Below are 19,557 nucleotides of genomic sequence, written 5' to 3'. Positions count from 1 at the left end.
GATAATAAACACACGTGGGAACTTATCACGACTCACAAATCAACAAAAAGCAACCAAACAATAATAAATAAAGGACTCAAGCCACACACTACAGCCCATTGTTTTATTATAAGATGCATTGGACGGTCACTACTTCCTGGAGTTGAGCCGAGTAATGTGGGCTACGTAATGTTTATGAGAAGATGCATTGAGTGGTAGGAGTGTTTTGGGCCTGTAACCAAGCAAAAGGCCCAAACGGTTTAGTCTTGAAGAAAATGTTGGCGTAATAATAGATTAATAATTTGCAATCTTTTTATCAATATTTTTTTTAATCTTTTTTTCAATTTGTGAGTTTTATTAAATAAAGAAATATTCCCAATAAACTTTTATTCTTAAAAGAATCAGGAATTTTTAAAAAAATGTATATACGTTGAAGCCGGTTTGTCCACTTTGGTGAAGTCGTCCTTAAAGCGTGGCCATCCCATCCATGATAGTGTTATGATCAAAGGAAAAAAAAATAAGAAGACCCTTCTACTCATCATCCATATATCAAACCCCGCGTTGAATTTTTTTTTTTTTTTTTTTTAAACTAAATAAATTTTTCTACTCATAATCCATACATTATATATTTGATAAAAAAAAAACAATTCATATGTAATGTGTGGTATAAAGATAATAAGTAAAATTTTTTAAATAAAAATAATATCCATACTAATTAATCCGTACATTTATATTTCATGAGTAAGGTTAGGTATTAATTTAAAATAGACAAACTTTAAGTAAACTTTTTGTAAGAAAAGTAAATCTTACTAAAAGAGTATTTTTTTTTTACATTTTTTCAATATGAGATCCACCTTTCTACAAAAAAAAACATTGTGTAGAATTTATCTGATCAGACTTGTACAAACCATTTATCAAAGTCTATTATCTACTCAAAGGTTACCGTCCATGTGCTACAGTACTGTTTTCCTTTTAGAGTAATATGCTATCGCTTGATCAGCTGTCATGCATGCGACCAATTCGACCAACTTTTGAATTGATTTGCACGGTAATGCGCCGCAAGCGGGCAGCTGTCATGCATCCAACTAGTTTTTGTTTTCCTCTGCACCGTCCTCGTATTTTCACAATTATTTTTAACTTATTTCATATAATTATTATAAAATTTTTAAATTTTTATACAAAATAAAATAAAAAATTTAAAATTTTTAAATATTAAAATAAAAATAATATTTTATTTAAATTTTATTTTATTTTAATTTTAATTTCAATTCATCTTACATCTACAAAAATAAACAAATAATAAATCTCTAAATTGTGGTTTTTCAAGTTTAGACATTTTAATGCCCAACCATTCAAATTGGGAAATGCCAGGAAAAAAGGGTAGGGAAGGGGGAGGCTGCCTAATATAAGGTTTAGTTTGATACTTGGGATATATATATATATATATATATATATATATATATATTTATATATGACGGCGTATATCGAGAGCATAAAAAAAAAAAAACAAAAACAAAAAAAAAAACTCCTAACATAGCCTAACGGAAACGGAACTTAGAAGTCTACTATGAAGTTGAGAAGCTCCAGTAGAGTAGGACATAAAAGTGGGTTGAAGTTGTGTTTTATTCTTGAAAAAGTTATTATTTATTTACAGTAAGAAATAGACTATAGTTGTCAGTTGTTTTATTGCTTTGAACTAGTTCCAGTTAGGATTGTTATTCTAATTAGATTCGAAGTAGAGCAATGCTACACAATCTCTCCAACCTCCATACACCATATTTTTTTAAAATCTTTATATTTTTTAATATTTTTTTAAAATTTTTTTTTGAGTTTATTCTTTTTAAAATAATTTTATTTTTCTATTCATTATTCATATATTTAAAATTTGATGGAAGAAAAAAAAAAATTTTAAAAATGTGTGGTGTGTGGAGGATGGGAGGTTGTGTAGATTTTTTCTATTTTGGATAATTAGAAAAAGTATAAAACTTGTGGTTTGTTACCGCCTTAGGTGGATCACAATTTATCATTTTTTATCATAGTAAGATATTGGTTTCATCAGTGGCATCAGAGCATGACTACAACTAGGAAACTTCTTGAAAGCTTGGAATACAATCTGCACGAGGTATGGGAAGGGATCAAAGACACTAGTTCACGGCTTCAATCAATGGAAGAAAGTTTGAAAGCAATTAAAGAGTTGTTTGATGCATCATAGGAGCAACCTTTTCGTCGGCTAGACAAAGACTTTTTAAAACAAGAAGAAATTGGGTCATACTCACGGATTCCGCACCAAAGAGAACGAGGACATCAACAATTCCATCCACGACAATTTAAATGGACTTTCTGTATTACTCTGGCAACAATCCAACGATGTGGGTAATCTGAGCAGTACAATTTTTTGAATTTCAAGCCATTATTGAGGATCATAAAGTGTGATTAGCCCTTAGAAGGTAAGACGAATGTATGGTAGCAATGGGTTTGATGAGTCTACAAGGAGAAAGAAAAGCTCATCACTTGGAATGACTTTGTGCGAGAGGCATTTGTGCATTTTGGACCAACCGAATACGAGGACATTGATGAAGCACTATCTCAGATTCGTCAATCTGGGTCTCTCCAAGATTATCAGCGTGAGTTTGAACGCCTAGCAACTAGAGTGGTTGGTTGGCCTCAAAAGGCACTGATAGACACGTTTTTGGGAAGATTGAATGATGAAATTGTTGCAGGCGTCCGAAGCTCAAGCCAAAAACACTACGTGAGACAATTGAGTTGGCAATAATGAGGGATGATCGGTTAAGTAAGCAAAGGGAAAGTACACATCCAAAACGAAGCTGACACACTAGTTCAAGCAACACGAGTCCTTCAAGCGGTCACTACGTCTCCTACAACATGTAAAACAATAATATGGAGTTCAAAAGATTAAGCTGGAAGGAGATAAAGAAGAAGCGAGAGAAAAAGTTATGTTTCAATTGCAATAAAAAGTTCACATCAGGACACAAGTGTCGGATGCCACAAGTCTTCATCCTTGAAATAATGGAAGATGCAAAATGGAAAGAAACGGAACAATTAAAATGACAGGTTCTATGATTACATCTTGAGGACAAGGTTGCTGTGGAAGAGAGGAGGAATAATGGAAACATAATTTAAAAATCTACTACAAAGCGGATAAGTCGCAGTGGATTAAGACACGAAGTGGGTTGAAGTTATGTTTTATTATAGGAAGAGTTATTATTTAATTAGAGTATGAAGAATTATCATAATTGCCAGTTGTTTTATTGATTTAAATTAATTTATGTTGGTTAGGATTGTTATTCTAATTAGATTCGGAGTATGATTGTTATTTTTATTAGAATAGAAGTAGTTTTTCGTATATAATCAAGAGTGTATGTCTATAAATACTGGAGTTGTAGTTTCTTTTGGATAAATAGAAAGAATATAAAACTTGTGAATTTTTTCAGTCCAAATAGATCACAATTTATCACTTTTCATCTAGACCCTTGTTCCATCATAGCCACGTGACATTGATCGATCGCATGAAAGTCTCTATGTCGGCACATGTTAGGTCAGGAAAATCAGGATCTACAGTAGGAAATTGCAAGTACTAGTCCCTCGGGCCCCCAAGAGGTTTCAAATTTTCCAAGACCTAGATGATCATGTCCATGTCTCTTTCGAAACCTCGCATAAGAGTAAAACCACGACATGTCAACGTCCAAAATAGTCTAGCAGTAATGCCTATTGCCTAACAACCGAGTTTCCATTAAGCGGCCTTGGTCTAATCAAATATCAGTATCTAATTAAATTTTAGTTAATTAAATAATAAAATGTCAGTATCTAATTTTATTATTTAAACAGTTAAATATGAATAAACTTCTCTAATAATTTTAATTTAGCCAAAATTTCAACTCCTAGTCAAATTTTAGACTTTATGGCACTGGATGGCTTTATAATTTGTTCTTCGTTAATGTTGAGTTACCGGTCCAGAATCTTAAAAGAGTTTCGTACATTTTAGGTTGCATGGTCGGTTGAAAATTAATTCACGACCTCGTTATTCTGGAGGACATAAAAGCTGGGTCAATGGTCATTCCAAAACGCATGGCTTTATAAATAGGATCGATGGTCATTCCAAAATGCATTTAGATCGATCGATTGATGAGAAAATAGGTAATAATCTTTTGTTGAAAAGTGTAATTAATCTCTAAAAACTATTAGATTGATGAAGGCATAGCTCCATGAATGGTCTACCTATCAAAACAAAAGACCATAGGCTCAAGCCAAAGAACTAAGAAGGGTGTGCAACAGTGCATTATCATCGATCACCTCTAGTTGTTGAGTGTGCATTATCAAAATAAGTTCGAGTTGTCCCTGTAGATTCAAGCCAAAATAAAGGGTTCCATGTGGGTGGAACCCAATTTCAGTTGTCCTTATTAAAGCTATTATCCGTCTCTTAATTGATCCAGTCAAGGATTCCGCCACGACGGGAGAGAGCCATCAGAAGCACAATAATGCAAAGTGTGGTGGACAATCAAGTTGCAGCTAGGAAGTAAGAATGGGGTCGAATCAGAAAATCTAGTTTGAGGGACGAAGTTAAAAAAATAATTATTTACTATTATTATTTTTTAATTAAAATGGCAGTATAGCAGGCCTTGGATCGTTTTATTTATAATAGGTTTGGGAGGTGGAATGAAATATAAAATTCTCATCTCATCATTACATATTTTTTAAATTCTCATATAAAATATAATAAATAATTTAATTTTTTCAAATCTCAATTTAATTTTTTCAAATTCTAACACATTAATAATATTAAAACATAATATTTTAAACATTAAAATAAAATATAAAATTCTCATCTCATCTCTCAAACCTATTATACTCTTGAAGATGTAAAAACAAAAAGCTTTGGTATAAATAAATCTGAAGTAAATAATATTTGATGCAGATTCGCATGCATGTGCCCCTGCAAGCGGGAATGCCATTCATTTATGTAATATTGATATTTAAATATTATAAAATTTATTTTATGTATCTAGTTTTTTTTTTTTCTAAAATATTTTAATGTAAATAAAAATTTAATTAAAACTGAAAGAGTATTTGATTAAAAAAATAGCAGTATTTGTTTTGTCCTGGTGAAGGTTCCAAATGGCGGTTCTCCAAACCGAGAGGAAATTCCTTTTATACTATCTGGGTAAGTACCAGGAGGAAGTTTCATGCAAATAATTTATCGGATTTGACAAAGAAACAGCTGTCTCTTTCTCGCGTGCGCGTTGAGGATTATTTGTTTATGCAGATGTGATGGATTGAAATTGAAATTAAAATTAAAAAATAAAATAAAATATTATTAAAATATATTTTTTTAATATTATTTTTATTTTAAAATTTTAAAAAATTAAATTATTTATTTTATTTTATATTAAAAGTTAAAAAATTTATAATAATGAAATGCGACGAAATAAGATGTATTTTTGAATGAAAACAAACGAGGCCTAATCTGTTGTCAACGTCGAAGTAGATCCGAAGGTGAATGTAGGTGCTCTATGTTCTGTTTTTTCCTAACAGCTAAACATGAGCAAGAATCACGAAGGGTTTCTGGACTCTGGAGAAAAAAGTTGCACATTTAAGGAGAAATAAAAGCTGCGGAAAAACGTAGTCAGTCCAGACTCTAGGGGAAGCTTTTAGGAAAGAGACGAACTGAGAGAGAGAGAGAGAGAGAGGCAGTTGGGCAATTATCAGAACTAGTTCCCCTAGGAACCAGGGTTCATTTGGGGTGTACTCTTGAAGCCGGCATTATTACAGTTTAAGGGGCTAGAGAGATCTCATGTATCTTTTATTTAAAAAAAAAACTGAGTCTTGAGTTAATGGTAGTGATACTTTCAGGATAGAGAGGTTATTGAAGCCTTATCTCGTTCCGGAACGAAGATTGGAAGGATAACAGGTTCTTTTACGGATCTTTTAACGCATTTGCCATTTTGTGGGTGTGTTTTAGCTTCAAAATCGAATTGAGAAATACCTTTAATTTTTTCGGCTTAAACATTTATATTTTGATGAGTGGAACTGCCATATTAGAACTTTCTGTGATTCACGTTATGAATTATTATTATGTTTTCTGAGAATCGAGGAATGGCTCTGATTGTGCATTTCGTAATATGGTTCTGTTTATAATCAAAGCACAAGAGTTTTCGGTCATAATTTTGAGAAAATTTTGCCGTGGTCGGTGTAGGATGGGAGTACTTGGCGGGTATTTGGGATAAAAAGGTTTAAGGGCTGCTAGTAGGATTGTTCAGAATGGCGGAAGATGCTCAAGAGATGCGGTCTTTGGCCTTGACTCCGACGTGGTCTGTTGCTACCGTGTTGACAATCTTTGTTGCCGTTTCTGTTCTCGTGGAACGATCTATCCACCGATTAAGCTCCGTAAGTAGTATTCTGTATTTTTTTTTTGCTTGTTAAATTCAGCATGGCCTGTTTGACAAATTATCGGTCTATGCATACTTTTTTTATTTAATCTGTTAGATCTGTTAGGCGGTTTTAAGCATGGGAAGTTGGGTGAGGTTGAAGAACACTAAAACGTTAGACTCTTAGGCTATTATGTTTCTTTACAATGGTGCTTCATGGCGAGACTGACATTACTTGATGATGGTTGACTGTAAAGCTTCTGCCAGACAACTTGCGTATTACATGGGACTCATTTGTGTATAATATACAAATGTGAAATATTTGAATCTTCTATATGACTCTGCTTTTCCCATCAAACGGGGTATGTCCCTAGGTTTGCTTTGTCACTTTGGTGACTATCTTCGTGAGTAACAGTAATGAAGCCCTTGAATCTTCTCGTCTGCTGATAAATCATCTATTTTGACAATAATAAAAACCACGGTTGAGATTATTCAAAGAGAATTGTTTTGGTGGAAAATACCATTGCAACACGATCTTAGCATCTTACAGTGGGACTCTTTTCTTCAAACTGCCAAATGGAGTTTGTCAGATAAGTTGTCGCCGGTATCATTTAATTAGGTGGATAGTCCCTGATTACACAACCTTGCAATTCTCCACCCTGTCACTTAAGCTTATTCTTGGTGTCCAAGCCTTGAACGCAACTATATCTGTATGCTTTTCAATACATCCTTGTGATGTCTCCACCAAATAATGTCGAATTTTTTGGACAACTCAAGTAAGAAGCTTCAGGTTTGAAAAAGTGCATTTCTGTTTCTGATGCCGAACCATTTGGGGATAAAGCTTTATTGAGTTTCATTGGGTACTAGGATGTTCCATGTTGAGTCAAATCTATCAATTTAGTATTGTATGCACAGAGACTTTTTTTGTGGGCCTCATACCACACTAGATGGTGCCCCTGCCTTTCTGTAGTTAGTCTAGACGTATGATTTGGGTTTGAAGCTTAAACTAATGCAGCTCCCTATATACAGTGAGGCGTACAGGGATTTGATATCTTCAAGTTATTTGATATATATAAAGCTATGAATTCTTAAAGCTATCTCACTCATACATTGTGTTCTTAGTCAAAGTCCATTCATTTACCCTCTTGTAATGCCTTTAACAACTTACGTATTTATTCTATCTGAGGTTTTGGCTTTTCTGTTGTTTCAGTGGTTGCAGAAAACTAACCGAAAACCCTTGCTTGCAGCAGTGGAGAAAATGAAAGAAGGTGTTTGGCATTAAAAGATTATGTTTTGGTAATCAGTGACTCTTAGTTACGTGTTTCTTCATTGTGCTGATATTTGAAATTCCATTTTGTGGACTTCTTTCATCAGAGTTGATGTTGCTTGGATTTATTTCTCTCCTTTTAACGGCTACCTCAAGTATGATATCCAATATTTGCATACCATCGAAGTTCTATGATAGCAAGTTTGCCCCATGCTCCAGATCAGAGATTGACAAAGAACAAGAAAATAATTCATCCCGGGATCGCAAACTGTTGATGGCTTCTGTTCTACCTCACTTGTTTAGGAGGATGTTGAATGAATTGAATCAGAATACCTGCAAAAAGGCACGTGACTTCTCCTTAAAGATAAACTAACAATTTCTCCTCTCATGAATACTCAAGGAAATTATATATATATATATATATAGATTTATATGCATTTATATTCTGTTTATCTATGCGATATATTATAAGTCCCGCTTACCTTCTGGATAGTCTTGAAGTTTCTTCTGTGCCACAGGATCATGAACCATTTGTTTCATATCAAGGTCTTGAGCAGTTGCACCGCTTCATATTTGTCATGGCAATAACTCATATATCTTACAGTTGCCTCACAATGTTGCTGGCAATTGTGAAGGTGGGACATTCTGTATTATACTTACACTCAACCTAACTGAAAAGTTCCTTGCTCATTTTTTTCCCATTTAATAGTTGTAGGAGCTGCAAAGTCTTGGAGAGATACTGATGTCTTGTTTTGGGGTGATTTCATACTTGTGTTGTATCTTATTTGTTCTTATATTGTCAACCACAAGATACCACTAGTATGAATCATGTTAACTTTGATGCAAACAGAAATATTTTAACTATTGGTCAAGACCTGCAAACATGAGAAAGGTACTTCTAAGGACTCACCCGAAGCAGTGGTTGCGTACTTTATTTGTGGCCAGTTAATGCTATTAAGTTGAGTAAGTGGTAGAGTACTGATTTCCCTGATTAAGGTTGTGAGCACCCATAAAAACAATGAATGAAAATGTAGCAGTCATGCATTTCATTGGAAACCATGAAACCATGAAAATGGCTTGCTTGCAGTCAGAGAAACTAGCAACTCACTCTGGAGTAATATTTTGAATATTTTGTTGTTTCTTTTCGTTCAAACTTGATATTTTACTTTTGATTATTCCAGACTGGGAGTTTATATGTTCTTCTCTCGTTCTGTAAACTGATATGGGTCTGGGGACACCCAACAGGAGTCATGTATCCTTTCCGCTTGAATAAACAACCTATGGAACCAGAAATGAATTCAAACAAAGTTCTGAAACCCGGACTAACCAAGTACTGTATAGGTCCTTGTTAGTATGGTCTTGTCATGACATGCCTTCATAATCATTTACAAGTAGTATCTCTTTCCTTAGGTGCTAAGACTCTGTGTATGTGAAGTAAGAATGTTTTATGTGCAGCCCAATTCTCATCCGCTTGATATACAGGGTGATTTAGTTGTAAACATTGAAAATAGAAGACGGATGTCTTTGCCGTACTGGTATATTGTATAACATGTAACAATTTTACCAGATTCACAGCTGGAGGGTATGGGAGGACGAGGCTCACATGGACCGGCATGATGCATTAACTGGTAAGCTCTGAAGAGGTAATTAGTATAATTGAATGACAGTCATCTTTAGTAGTTCCCCACATGTTGATTAAATTATTCTATTAGATAACAGTACATTACCCATCTTTCTGACTCTCATTCAAGGATCCTACATTATTTAGAGTATGTTACTTTTTAATTGATGTGGTTTGGTATTGCCATTGTATGTTCTTTCTCTCTTTTTTAATATATGTGTATATATATATCTTGTAACAGAAATCACAAGAGAGCAGACATTGCGAAGGCAATCAACATTTGTCAAGTTTCATACTTCAAATCCCTGGGTCAGGAATAGTTTCCTTGTCTGGGTGGTAGGTACATTTTTTTTTCTCTTTTGTTGTACTGTATGCTTAAGGCTAGAGTAGTGCCTAAAAACACTCAGAAAACTCGTCGACTATAAACTTGCTAAGTGTGTTTGGTTTGGGTTCCTTAACTTAGCTACTTACTCATTGTATTTTTCCTTCTTTTAATCTTCAATGCTAGAGGGATTTAATTGGAGTGTCAGTGAAAGTGTATTTTGGAAATTCTAAGAACATATTTTGAAAAGTAAAATTCAAAATATGTGGGGTTGTAAATGCAGTAATGGGTTACGAGATTTGTGGGGTCCTTTCTTACTGTCTGCAAAAATTTTAGCAAATGTCTTTGTTTGCAATAAATGAACCACCATAGGGGATTATTAGAAGGCTGTAGGCAGTAATGGTAATATAGCTTCAATTCCGAGCATAATGAGGAGTTTAGATCCACTGCAATACTATTCTAGGATTTCAGATTGCAGTCAACTGGATTATTATTATTATTAAAAAAATCACCTCAGGGCGATTATTAGAAGGATAATATATACTCTCTTCTCCCCATATTCTGTTTTCAGATTCTTTTATTCTCTCTGTTGATGTAATTGATTTTCCCCTGTAGTTATTTTTCTTACTTTTAATATTTTCCGCACACGTATACTGCTTTGTATTGACTAGTGCTGTAAGTGTATGTGTGCTTTCTTTGTACTATTTCTTAACTTCTAATTTTTCCACACTCGTATACGATTTTTTTTTTCCCTCCATGTATGTTTTTCTGCTGCTGTTGTGTTGTTATAATATTTATGCTAAGCAGTATGGTTTATTGATATTGCAGACATGTTTCTTCCGGCAATTTGGGCGTTCAGTGGTTCGTGCCGATTACCTTACACTCCGGAAGGGCTTCATCATGGTATGCAGTGTTCTCACAAGATCAACAGATAACTTCAGTCTGGCACCTTCTGGTTTTACTGTCAGTAATTCAGATTTTTGTTTTTTATTTTTTAAATCTCCTATAGGACTGGTCATCCACAGAATATGCCTTTGAGCTACTAATTATGTCCAGAAATTAATTGGAAAAAAAATATATATTTAGAAATTGCTCTCAATATTAATATTGTTAACGGGGCTCACAGATCTGCTGTGCTCTGAAAAAGTTAACTTTTAAGTAGTGCAAAAGACAAACTTATGCAATGTTCCAATATTTGGCTGACAAAACAGTTAGTTGAAGATTCTTCTGATAATAAAGATGAAGATGATATCCATCTATTGACTGCTAGGATAGTTTTGAGGGACAATCTTATGATCACAATCTGTTTAACAGAAACTTCTGTTTATAGAAAACTGCAAATATTTGAATTATTTTATCAGGTAGTTCACTCGATTTGTGGTTGTATGCCTTTTTAAAATATTCATGGTTTATCACTTAATTTCGAAAGATCACGCTTTATCATCTTAGCAAGTCTTAACAATTGAGCTTGTCTTGGTATTAGAAAGTAGTAGGTATTTCTTTTGTATACGTCCTGTGTACTTGGGCTTATGCCTATTCTTGGGAATAAAATCTCTTATTACTTATAAAAAAAACAATTGAGCTTGTCTTGGGTTCCACTGTGGAGTTCCCTTGTGGATTTTTCGTTTGTTATTGGTCTCTTGCTATCCCCCGGGTTATGTTTTCCATATTCTAAAATGAGATTTCTTCCATGTCTTCACTTCTGATATTTAGACTATTGAGGGATTGCATTTTCTGCTGACATAGTACAAAGACTTTTATGCCTACTGCTTTATGAATATTGATTTTTGTTTCTCCTTATTCAATGCAGAACCACAATCTCACACTAAAATACGATTTTCATGCCTATATGATTCGCTCAATGGAAGAAGAATTCCAAAAGATTGTTGGTGTGAGGTACCTAATATTCTAAAGCCCACTACTTCCATTGCCACACCATGTTTGAATAATTTTGTTGTTAGTTTCTGTTCACATATCGGGACCTCTTATCTCCTCATGGAGTTCTAAGCAACCTTATTGAATTGTGCAAATGAGATCAAAATCGAATATTGATTTTCCTCCAGGACAAAATGACCAACTAAGCATTCATAATTTTTTTATCCTATGGGTTCATTGGTTAAACAAACTGCTCTACTTTCTTCTTTATCTCAAAAGCTTACTCCAGATACAAAGTCCTGGAATAAAATCATTGAAGGCAAAATTTTTTTAAGAACTTTCATTGAACTCTCACAGAGGGCAAGAGGGAACAGGATTACATGGGGACACTACCAAGTTTCCATTTATTTATGGTTGTATATATGTATTTGTTCCAACAGGAGTTTTTCTGTTTTTTTAAGGACAAGCTGGATTTTGGGAGTTTCGGTATTAACTTGACTCTGGGGGCCCTAGGTCATTTTACCTGAGTCGCATTTTTTTTTTCCCGTTTAGTATTATTTTGCATGATTGGCTCTCTTGATTTTTCTCTAAAGGGGATTCCTTTCTTAAATTGACATCTAATTTTGCCTATTTGTTTAATCTCTTGCAGTGGCCTACTGTGGGGATTCGTTGTTGCTTTCATGCTGTTTAATGTAAAAGGTACAGCACATTATGGGAAATGAAGCCACAGATGGTTCTTTTGTGCTTGTTTTGGTTAGATGCAGGAAAATTTTGAATTGTGCTGAAGTGAATATACTTCTGGTCCTTTAATCTTTATTTATTTAGTTTTCTCACTTTTCAAGTGGTTCTTCTGCACCAGTCTCAATGAGCAACATAGCTTGTACGCTTTTACTTCTTGTTGTGCTGTCTATCCCATCTATAGATTGTAGTTCAATCTATCATACTTGTCATTCCAAATTCTCTAAACATACAATCATTTGTTTCTGATACTTGATACAGGGTCTAATCTTTATTTCTGGATAGCGATTGCTCCTATTTCTGTAAGTTGTATTTTTCTTTCTTCTTTTTCATTTGTATCTTTCACAGTTACTTATTGGCTGATTGAATACGTTGTGGATTCCAAGGGGGTATCATAGGTGTATTTTCACAAACAGCAGAGATGGTCAACATATTACATCTTAATATTAAATGTCCAGTTGGTGGAACTACCTCAAGAATGCATTTTCTAAATTAAAATTTGATCTTAGATCTGTTACATAGCTGGGAGTTCCATCACGTACATGTCTTGTTACCCGGCGGCTGACTCTAACCTAAAAAATCCGGTTCTATATGCTTGTGTGCAGCTTGTTCTTCTGGTCGGCACAAAGCTGCAGCATGTTATTGCAACCTTGGCATTAGAGAATGCAAGTATAACTGGATTTTTCACAGGAGCAAAGCTGAGGCCTCGAGATGATCTTTTCTGGTTTAAAAAACCAGAACTCTTATTGTCCTTGATCCATTTTATTCTTTTCCAGGTTGGCAAAAGCTACTATGAAGTATCTGCAGATTGTTGCAAGTTTATTTTCTCATTTTTTTAATGGATTCTCTACTACTTTCATTCTGGAAAGTAAAGCTGATATGCACGGTTCTTTCTTTGTTTTTACTCTTTTTGCAGAATGCATTTGAATTGGCTTCTTTCTTTTGGTTCTGGGTACTGCCTCTTCCTTGACTAGTTTGGTATTTATTTGGAGTGCTGGAGATGACTTTTCAACCCAATATCGACCAATCTCATCTTGGCTTGAAAATTAATTTCTATTTTTTAATGGCTCCCCCCCTCTCTCTCTGCTATTCTTCAGTTTACAGATAATAGTTGAGAAAATGAAGTGACTTGGATAAACTGTTTAAATATGCTGAAAGCATTTAATGGTTACAAGATCATAGACCGCAAAGGATACACGGGAAAAGATATTTTGTTTCCTTTATTTTCTCTGTTAGGATGGAAGACCTGTGCTTAAACTAAACTATCTGTATTGATATCATCACAGTGGCAGTTTGGGTATGATTCTTGCTATATCAGGAGTCGTTTGCTCGTGTACCTAAGGCTGATTTTGGGGTAGGCAAACTTTTAAATGCTGTCCATCTTGTTTAGGACATGTTTACAGTCATGACCCTTTTTTATTGTTATTATCCTGTAGGTTTGCTGGACAGTTCCTGTGCAGCTACAGCACCTTGCCTCTTTATGCACTTGTTACTCAGGTATTATTACTGAGTAAAAGTTGGAGTTGAAATATAGCAAAAGCATGAAACTACCTATTTATAAGGTAGTACTCTCTTGTGGCATAGGTTTGAGCTCTGATGTGATTGATTTGAGGAATTATGAGATGGTGGGGAGTTTCTATCTTTTTTGAGAACATGCTCATTTTGATGGCCAATAAAATTTGAAAGAGAAACTTCTTTTTATAGGTCGATAGAACTTAAGCAACGGGATAAATATGTTTGGTATGCTTTAGCCCCAAATCTAGCTTGCTCTTTAATATTTTTTTTTCTAGGGATGCATTTTTGGAGTCCAAACATGTACAAAAGTCTCCCAAAGTACTTTTGTATAATTTGAGGGAGTATAATTAATTTATGCTAGTCATGCCAGATAATTTCTGGATACCTGTAAATGATGTTAGCGTGTCCTCTGTGGAATGTCTTTTCCAATTTTAAAAATGATAAATTTTCTTGCATCCATTTCTAGCTCCTAATTTGTTTTCTTTATATACTTCATGTGTACTTTGGCTTTTCCTATTTACTTGTTTTAATAAAATTTAATCTTACCTATCAAAATAATAACAATAACGATTGATATTCTTCCTTTAAAATTCATCCTTGACCTAATTACTAAATTTGTTTCTTGTCTTTCGGTATGATAACGCATCTGTAAATCCCCAGTATCCGTTATGTGTAGGACTGGTTTGGCTCTTTCTGCTCTCTTGTATAACATATGCTATGCATGGCAAGATTCATGGCAAGATTGTGTTATTTACTTGCTAAAGAAACTTCAAAGTGAGGATATAGATCCCATTAATAGTAGATGTTTCATGCATCAAATTTTGATCTACTAAGATTCCTAAAAGTATTGGACTGACTTTTTTGTTTTTATTTTGCAGATGGGAACAAATTATAAGGCAGCCTTAATTCCTAATAGGATAAGAGAGACTATCCATGGATGGGGGAAGGAAGCTAGGAGGAGAAGGCGGCATGGTATTTTCACCGATGATTCCACTATACACACAGACACAAGCACGGTAATGTCAATTGAGGAAGATGATCATGAGTTCGTTGATGACACCCCTGGAACTGCCACTGGTGCATGCACTGAAATTGAGTTACAGCCAGCTTCTGATATTGCAACCAGCCCCTTGCCAGTTGCTAATGAAACCTCAAGCAGAGTAGGTACACCCCTCCTTCGACCCTCTGCCTCGGTTTCTTCGCCAGCTACATTGTCTTCTAAGACACAAGGTATTCCCAGATCTTGTTCTTTGCCAAGCAGAAGAGAATGAAGTGATCATGAAAATGATAATGAAGAAAAAATGAGCAAACAAATATCAAGTTTCAGATTATTGAGAGAGAGAGAGAGAGAGAGAGAGAGATGTGTGCTTGATATATGGTTCCGTACAGCATCATCGGATGTTCTTTCCGAAATACAGATGAATGGTAGAAGTTCATAGAATACTAGAGAATACAAGTTGTGACATGATTAATTAGATATCAATACACGAGCTTTTGATGTTACTGATTCGTGGAACTTAAAGAATGTACACTTACTAATTGTGATGATGTCTGGTTCTAGTTTCTCAGCTTTTTATAGTTAAACATCCCTCTCGTAGTGGAGCAAAATAAAGGCAGTTAAAACACAAACCTAGAAAGAAAATGTGACTAGTGCTGCATAAAATTGTTAAAATTCTTAGCCGATTATTCCTTTTAGATCCAAACAGAAGAAATTCTAGATTTCCTCAAGCCATCTGAACAATTACTAATATTGTTCCCTGTATCATCGCTAGTGGTGAACCGAGAAACCTCAACCATGACCACCTTGATTTGAACGCTTTTTCAATATTGTTTTATACTCTTGTAAAACGGATCGTGGGAGCCGCATAATCTGGGGTTAGGGAAGGTTTGTAGATCCTACCACTTCAAAACCTTTTGGATTTTGGAATATAATGATACGTATACCATATCATTGGATCATACAAATGTCTTTTCAGGAAGCGAGTTGGAAGCTTTTATTCCAAAGAATTACAAGTTGAGATTTGTCATGGTCCTGAAATTCTTGTTCAAGCCCATTAGTTGCGGACTAGTGGTGGGCTTCATTGTCTTGGTCAGGTGACGAGTTTGGTGGGATGGGTTCAGCATCTTCCTTGCTCTTTTCAGACTCATGGGCTTCTTGCGCAAAAGAACTTCCATGCCCTTGCGGCATCCCTATGCCCGGAGGGATGCTCGGAGGATTGTTGCATTGACATGGAGAAGGTTAACAACGTGGTCCAAAAATAGGGGTTTGACAGCCACCGCATCTAGATGCAGGAGGTTGAAAGCCATCGCAATCAGGTGGAATACCCCATTAGGAGGACAAGCTCCAAAACCTTGATTTTTCATGTTACTATTAAGTTTATGCCCGAATCCAACTCCAATATTTGAACCAAAACCAGCTCCACCTCTTGCGCCATAACCCCCTCCAGCACCAAATTCTGGTCCAAATTGACTACCTCCTCCAGACCCAATGCCAGTCCCCCAACCAGCTCCTATCCCTTGTCCACCAGAACCATAGCCACTTCCTACTCCTTGACCACCAAAACCACTACCAAAGCCAACACCAACTCCTCCCCCTTGATCACCAAAGCCACCACCATTGCCATAGCCATAGGCAATTCCTACTCCTTGACCACCAAAACTGCTACCGCTACCAAAGCCAATGCCAGTTCCAAACCCCTGACCACCAAAGCCATAGCCAGTTCCTATTCCTTGACCACTAGAACCACTGCTACCACTAGAGCCATAGCCAAGTCCAAATCCCTGACTGTCAGAACCATAGCTAGTTCCTATTCCCTGGCCACCAGAACCACCACCACTACCAGAGCCATAGCCAACTTCAAACTCCTGACCACCAAAGCCATAGCCAGTTCCTACTCGCTGACTAAAGCTGCCACTACCACTGCTAAAGCCAATGTCAGTTCCTAATCCCTTACCACTAGAGCCATTGCCACTACCAAAGCTAATGCCGGTACCAACCCCCCAAGCATTATGTTCTCCTCCAAATGTTTTACTAGAAGGATGGCCTTTGGGTATTTTGTAACTATCGGTGTCCTCAAGTACCCTGGCACTGCTTAAGCTTAAGCATATGAGGACCAAAAAATCCACAATGGTACATCTTAGTGCAACCATCTTTTATGAACTTTTTGTGCTTTGCATGACTTTCTAAGTGATCAAGGTTCTGTGTTATTTATAGTGAGATCTTCACGACTTTATGGATTGCAGAAGCAAGTGTTTGTGGGAAATGGCCATGCAAGTAACAAAGCACCAAAAGTCTCGCATTAGTTTGTTCTTAGAACCTGGAGTCATGAGCGTTGTGTGTGTGTTGGGGGGGGCACAAAGGAGAGGAGAGTACGTACTCTTTTTACAACAGGAAATGGCCATGCAAGTAACAAAGCACCAAAAGCCTCGCATTAGTTTGTTCTTAGAACATGGAGTCATGAGCGTTGTGTGTGTGGGGTGGGGGGAACAAAGGAGGGGAGAGTAGGTACTCTTTTTACAACAACAATAATTTCGATTAGATCTTTAGGGGGCGCAACAAAGGAGGGGAGAGTACGTACTTTTTTTACAACAACAACAACTTCGCTGAGATCTTCATCCCACTTAAAAGCATCTACGTATTTGCCAAACGATAAAAGGACCCAGTGGACAATCGTGCTAAGGACTTCTACTTAGTTAGTAATGAATGTTAAACATTTAAGTCCATCGTAATTTGAGTGTCTCGTCATCGAAGACTATCATCAAATAAGGTAAAAACAACAAGGTAATAAAATAAAATGTTTAAACCACCAAATCAATGAGTCACCCTTTATCCCTCCCGGTGAAAATGATGCATTAAGGGTGGGTTAATAGGTTTGGATAGACAATAATATGAGATAATATGAAATATTTTATTACAATTTGAATCAAATATTATTTTTTAATATTATTTTTATTTTAAAATTAAAAAAAATTGAATCGATTATAATCATACTACATGGAGTGAACAAATCATTATCATGGAGAGACGAGCTTGTACTTTCCTACTAACAGTGAACATTGTAAAGTTTCCCTGGATTTTCCAATACGACATATGAAACTCATTCCTTATTTTTGTTATTTTTTAAAAATAATATAAGATTTAGGATATGATTACACTTTTGGAATATTTTAGAATTGAGAAAATATATTTACAATCATGAATTATGTAATCGTCGCGTAATCGTTTTAAAAAGAATAAATAAAATATGGAACTTGCATGAAAAAAATTATTTTTTTAATAGTAGACTCAATTTTTTTTTAAAACAATTATGTAGTGTTTACGTATTTTACGGTTGTATGTAGAATTACTCTTTAAAATTTATAAATAATAGTGAAATAGTTTGAATGAAGATGTTTTGTTAGATTTTGAAAAAAAAATGTTAAATAAAAATATTATAAAATTACAAAATTGTTTGAATATAATTTTAAATATTATCTTTGTTTCAAAATTTTAAAAGTCGTATTAATTTATTTGTTTTGATTTGAAATTTATAAAAATTGTATTATTTTTGTACTTAAGTAATGATTAAATAAAAACGTTAGAAATTTAAAATTAAAAAGTATTGCGTTTAAGTAATATTTGATATTGAGAAGTTTTAAAAATTTAATTCTCGTCCAAAGATGCTCTTATCTTTATGTTATGGCATGTAGAAGTTGTTTGGACAGTGAGATGATTTTAAATGAAAATTAAATAAAATATTATTATAATATTATTTTTTAATATTATTATTATTTTAAGATTTGAAAAAGTTGAATTATTTATTATATTTTATATGAGAATTTAAAAAAATTATAATGATGAGATGAAATAAGTTGAAAATATTTCTCAATTCAAACGACTCCAATGTCTGACAAACCAAAGCATTCGTATAAATTTGGACTACTAAGGCTTCATTTGGATGTTGAGATTAGATAAGATAAGATGAAAAATATGTGAATACGAATGAAATGATTTATGAATAGTAATGAAATGATTTGAATTAAGATGTTTTATGGAGTTTTAGGAAATGAGAGATAAAAATTTGAATAAAAATAATATAAAGTAAAAATATTGTTAAAATATTATTTTTAATATTAATCTTGTTTTTAAATTTAGAAAAGTTGAATTTTTTTTATATCTTGTTTAAAAATTTTAAAAAATTATAATAATTAGATAAAAATTTTAAAATTAAAAAATATTTATATTTATGAAATTTATATATTAAAATAAGATAAAATTAGACCATCTTACAATCAAAACGAGCTCTAAACCGAACACTCTTGCGATCACTTATTTCTATACGCCTAATCAACCATCAAAGCTTGAGATCATCAAAATACTTTCGCTCTATTTATTATTATTATTATTATTTATTTTCTATTTGTGCAATTGTTTTATTGTAATGGATTCTTGTCCAATTTAATTTAATATTATTTGTTAAAAAAAATAAGAAAGAAAGAAACAGGTATTGCAAGCTGAACTTACCCACCACCTTCTCTGGCGTTGCGTGGCACAAAATTGAAACCGCCACTCTGCGACCGTTTACTTCTCCCCGTCCTTCTCAAAACTTTTGGCATTCCCCACATTTTTTAGGAGACGTTTGGATTCGAAGATGACTTAAGATGATTTGAGATGAGCTGAGATGAGCTGAGATGAATTGTGAATAGTAATGAGATGAGTTGTGAATAATAGTGAGATTTATGAGTTAAAGTTGCTGAATAGTAGTGAGATGAGTTGAGATGAGTTGAGATGAGCTGAGATCACTTACGAATCCAAACGAGGCCTTAAAGAGAAACGACGACTTACAACTTTTACAATTTTTGTTTTTATTTATAATTT

General features: G+C 34.4%; 2 protein-coding genes across 2 annotated transcripts; one reads left to right on the top strand and one right to left on the bottom strand.

Annotated features, from left to right (window-relative positions):
- Positions 1-5,627: 5,627 nt before the first annotated feature.
- Positions 5,628-16,321, top strand: LOC109013367 (MLO-like protein 11). Its single transcript, XM_018995433.2, has 16 exons — positions 5,628-5,905; positions 6,191-6,381; positions 7,573-7,630; positions 7,737-7,972; positions 8,148-8,264; positions 9,197-9,257; positions 9,492-9,586; positions 10,401-10,475; positions 11,383-11,468; positions 12,097-12,146; positions 12,447-12,487; positions 12,791-12,961; positions 13,102-13,137; positions 13,472-13,539; positions 13,622-13,682; positions 14,579-16,321. The coding sequence occupies exons 2-16, from the start codon at positions 6,256-6,258 to the stop codon at positions 14,969-14,971; spliced, it is 1,674 nt and encodes a 557-aa protein (XP_018850978.1). The 5' UTR covers positions 5,628-5,905; positions 6,191-6,255; the 3' UTR covers positions 14,972-16,321.
- LOC109010534 (glycine-rich cell wall structural protein 1.8-like) lies at positions 15,891-16,850 on the bottom strand. Its single transcript, XM_018991408.1, has one exon. The coding sequence runs from the start codon at positions 16,848-16,850 to the stop codon at positions 15,891-15,893; it is 960 nt and encodes a 319-aa protein (XP_018846953.1).
- Between the last annotated feature and the right edge of the window lie 2,707 nt (positions 16,851-19,557).

Source organism: Juglans regia, chromosome 2 (genome assembly GCF_001411555.2).
Source record: "Juglans regia cultivar Chandler chromosome 2, Walnut 2.0, whole genome shotgun sequence".
In the NCBI taxonomy this organism is placed as follows: Eukaryota; Viridiplantae; Streptophyta; class Magnoliopsida; order Fagales; family Juglandaceae; genus Juglans; species Juglans regia.
The sequence above is the reverse complement of the archived record's forward strand: the minus strand, read 5'-3'. Positions and strand labels throughout refer to the sequence as shown.

What these genes read in the sequence shown, in the direction of transcription:
- LOC109013367 (XM_018995433.2), top strand. Translation starts at nt 6,256, where the DNA reads ATGGCGGAAGATGCTCAAGAGATGCGGTCTTTGGCCTTGACTCCGACG. An exon ending in CATGCTGTTTAATGTAAAAG is followed by an intron (nt 12,147 to 12,446) that starts GTACAGCACATT and finishes TACTTGATACAG; the next exon opens with GGTCTAATCTTTATTTCTGG. An exon ending in TCCATTTTATTCTTTTCCAG is followed by an intron (nt 12,962 to 13,101) that starts GTTGGCAAAAGC and finishes CTCTTTTTGCAG; the next exon opens with AATGCATTTGAATTGGCTTC.
- LOC109010534 (XM_018991408.1), bottom strand. Translation starts at nt 16,850, where the DNA reads ATGGTTGCACTAAGATGTACCATTGTGGATTTTTTGGTCCTCATATGC.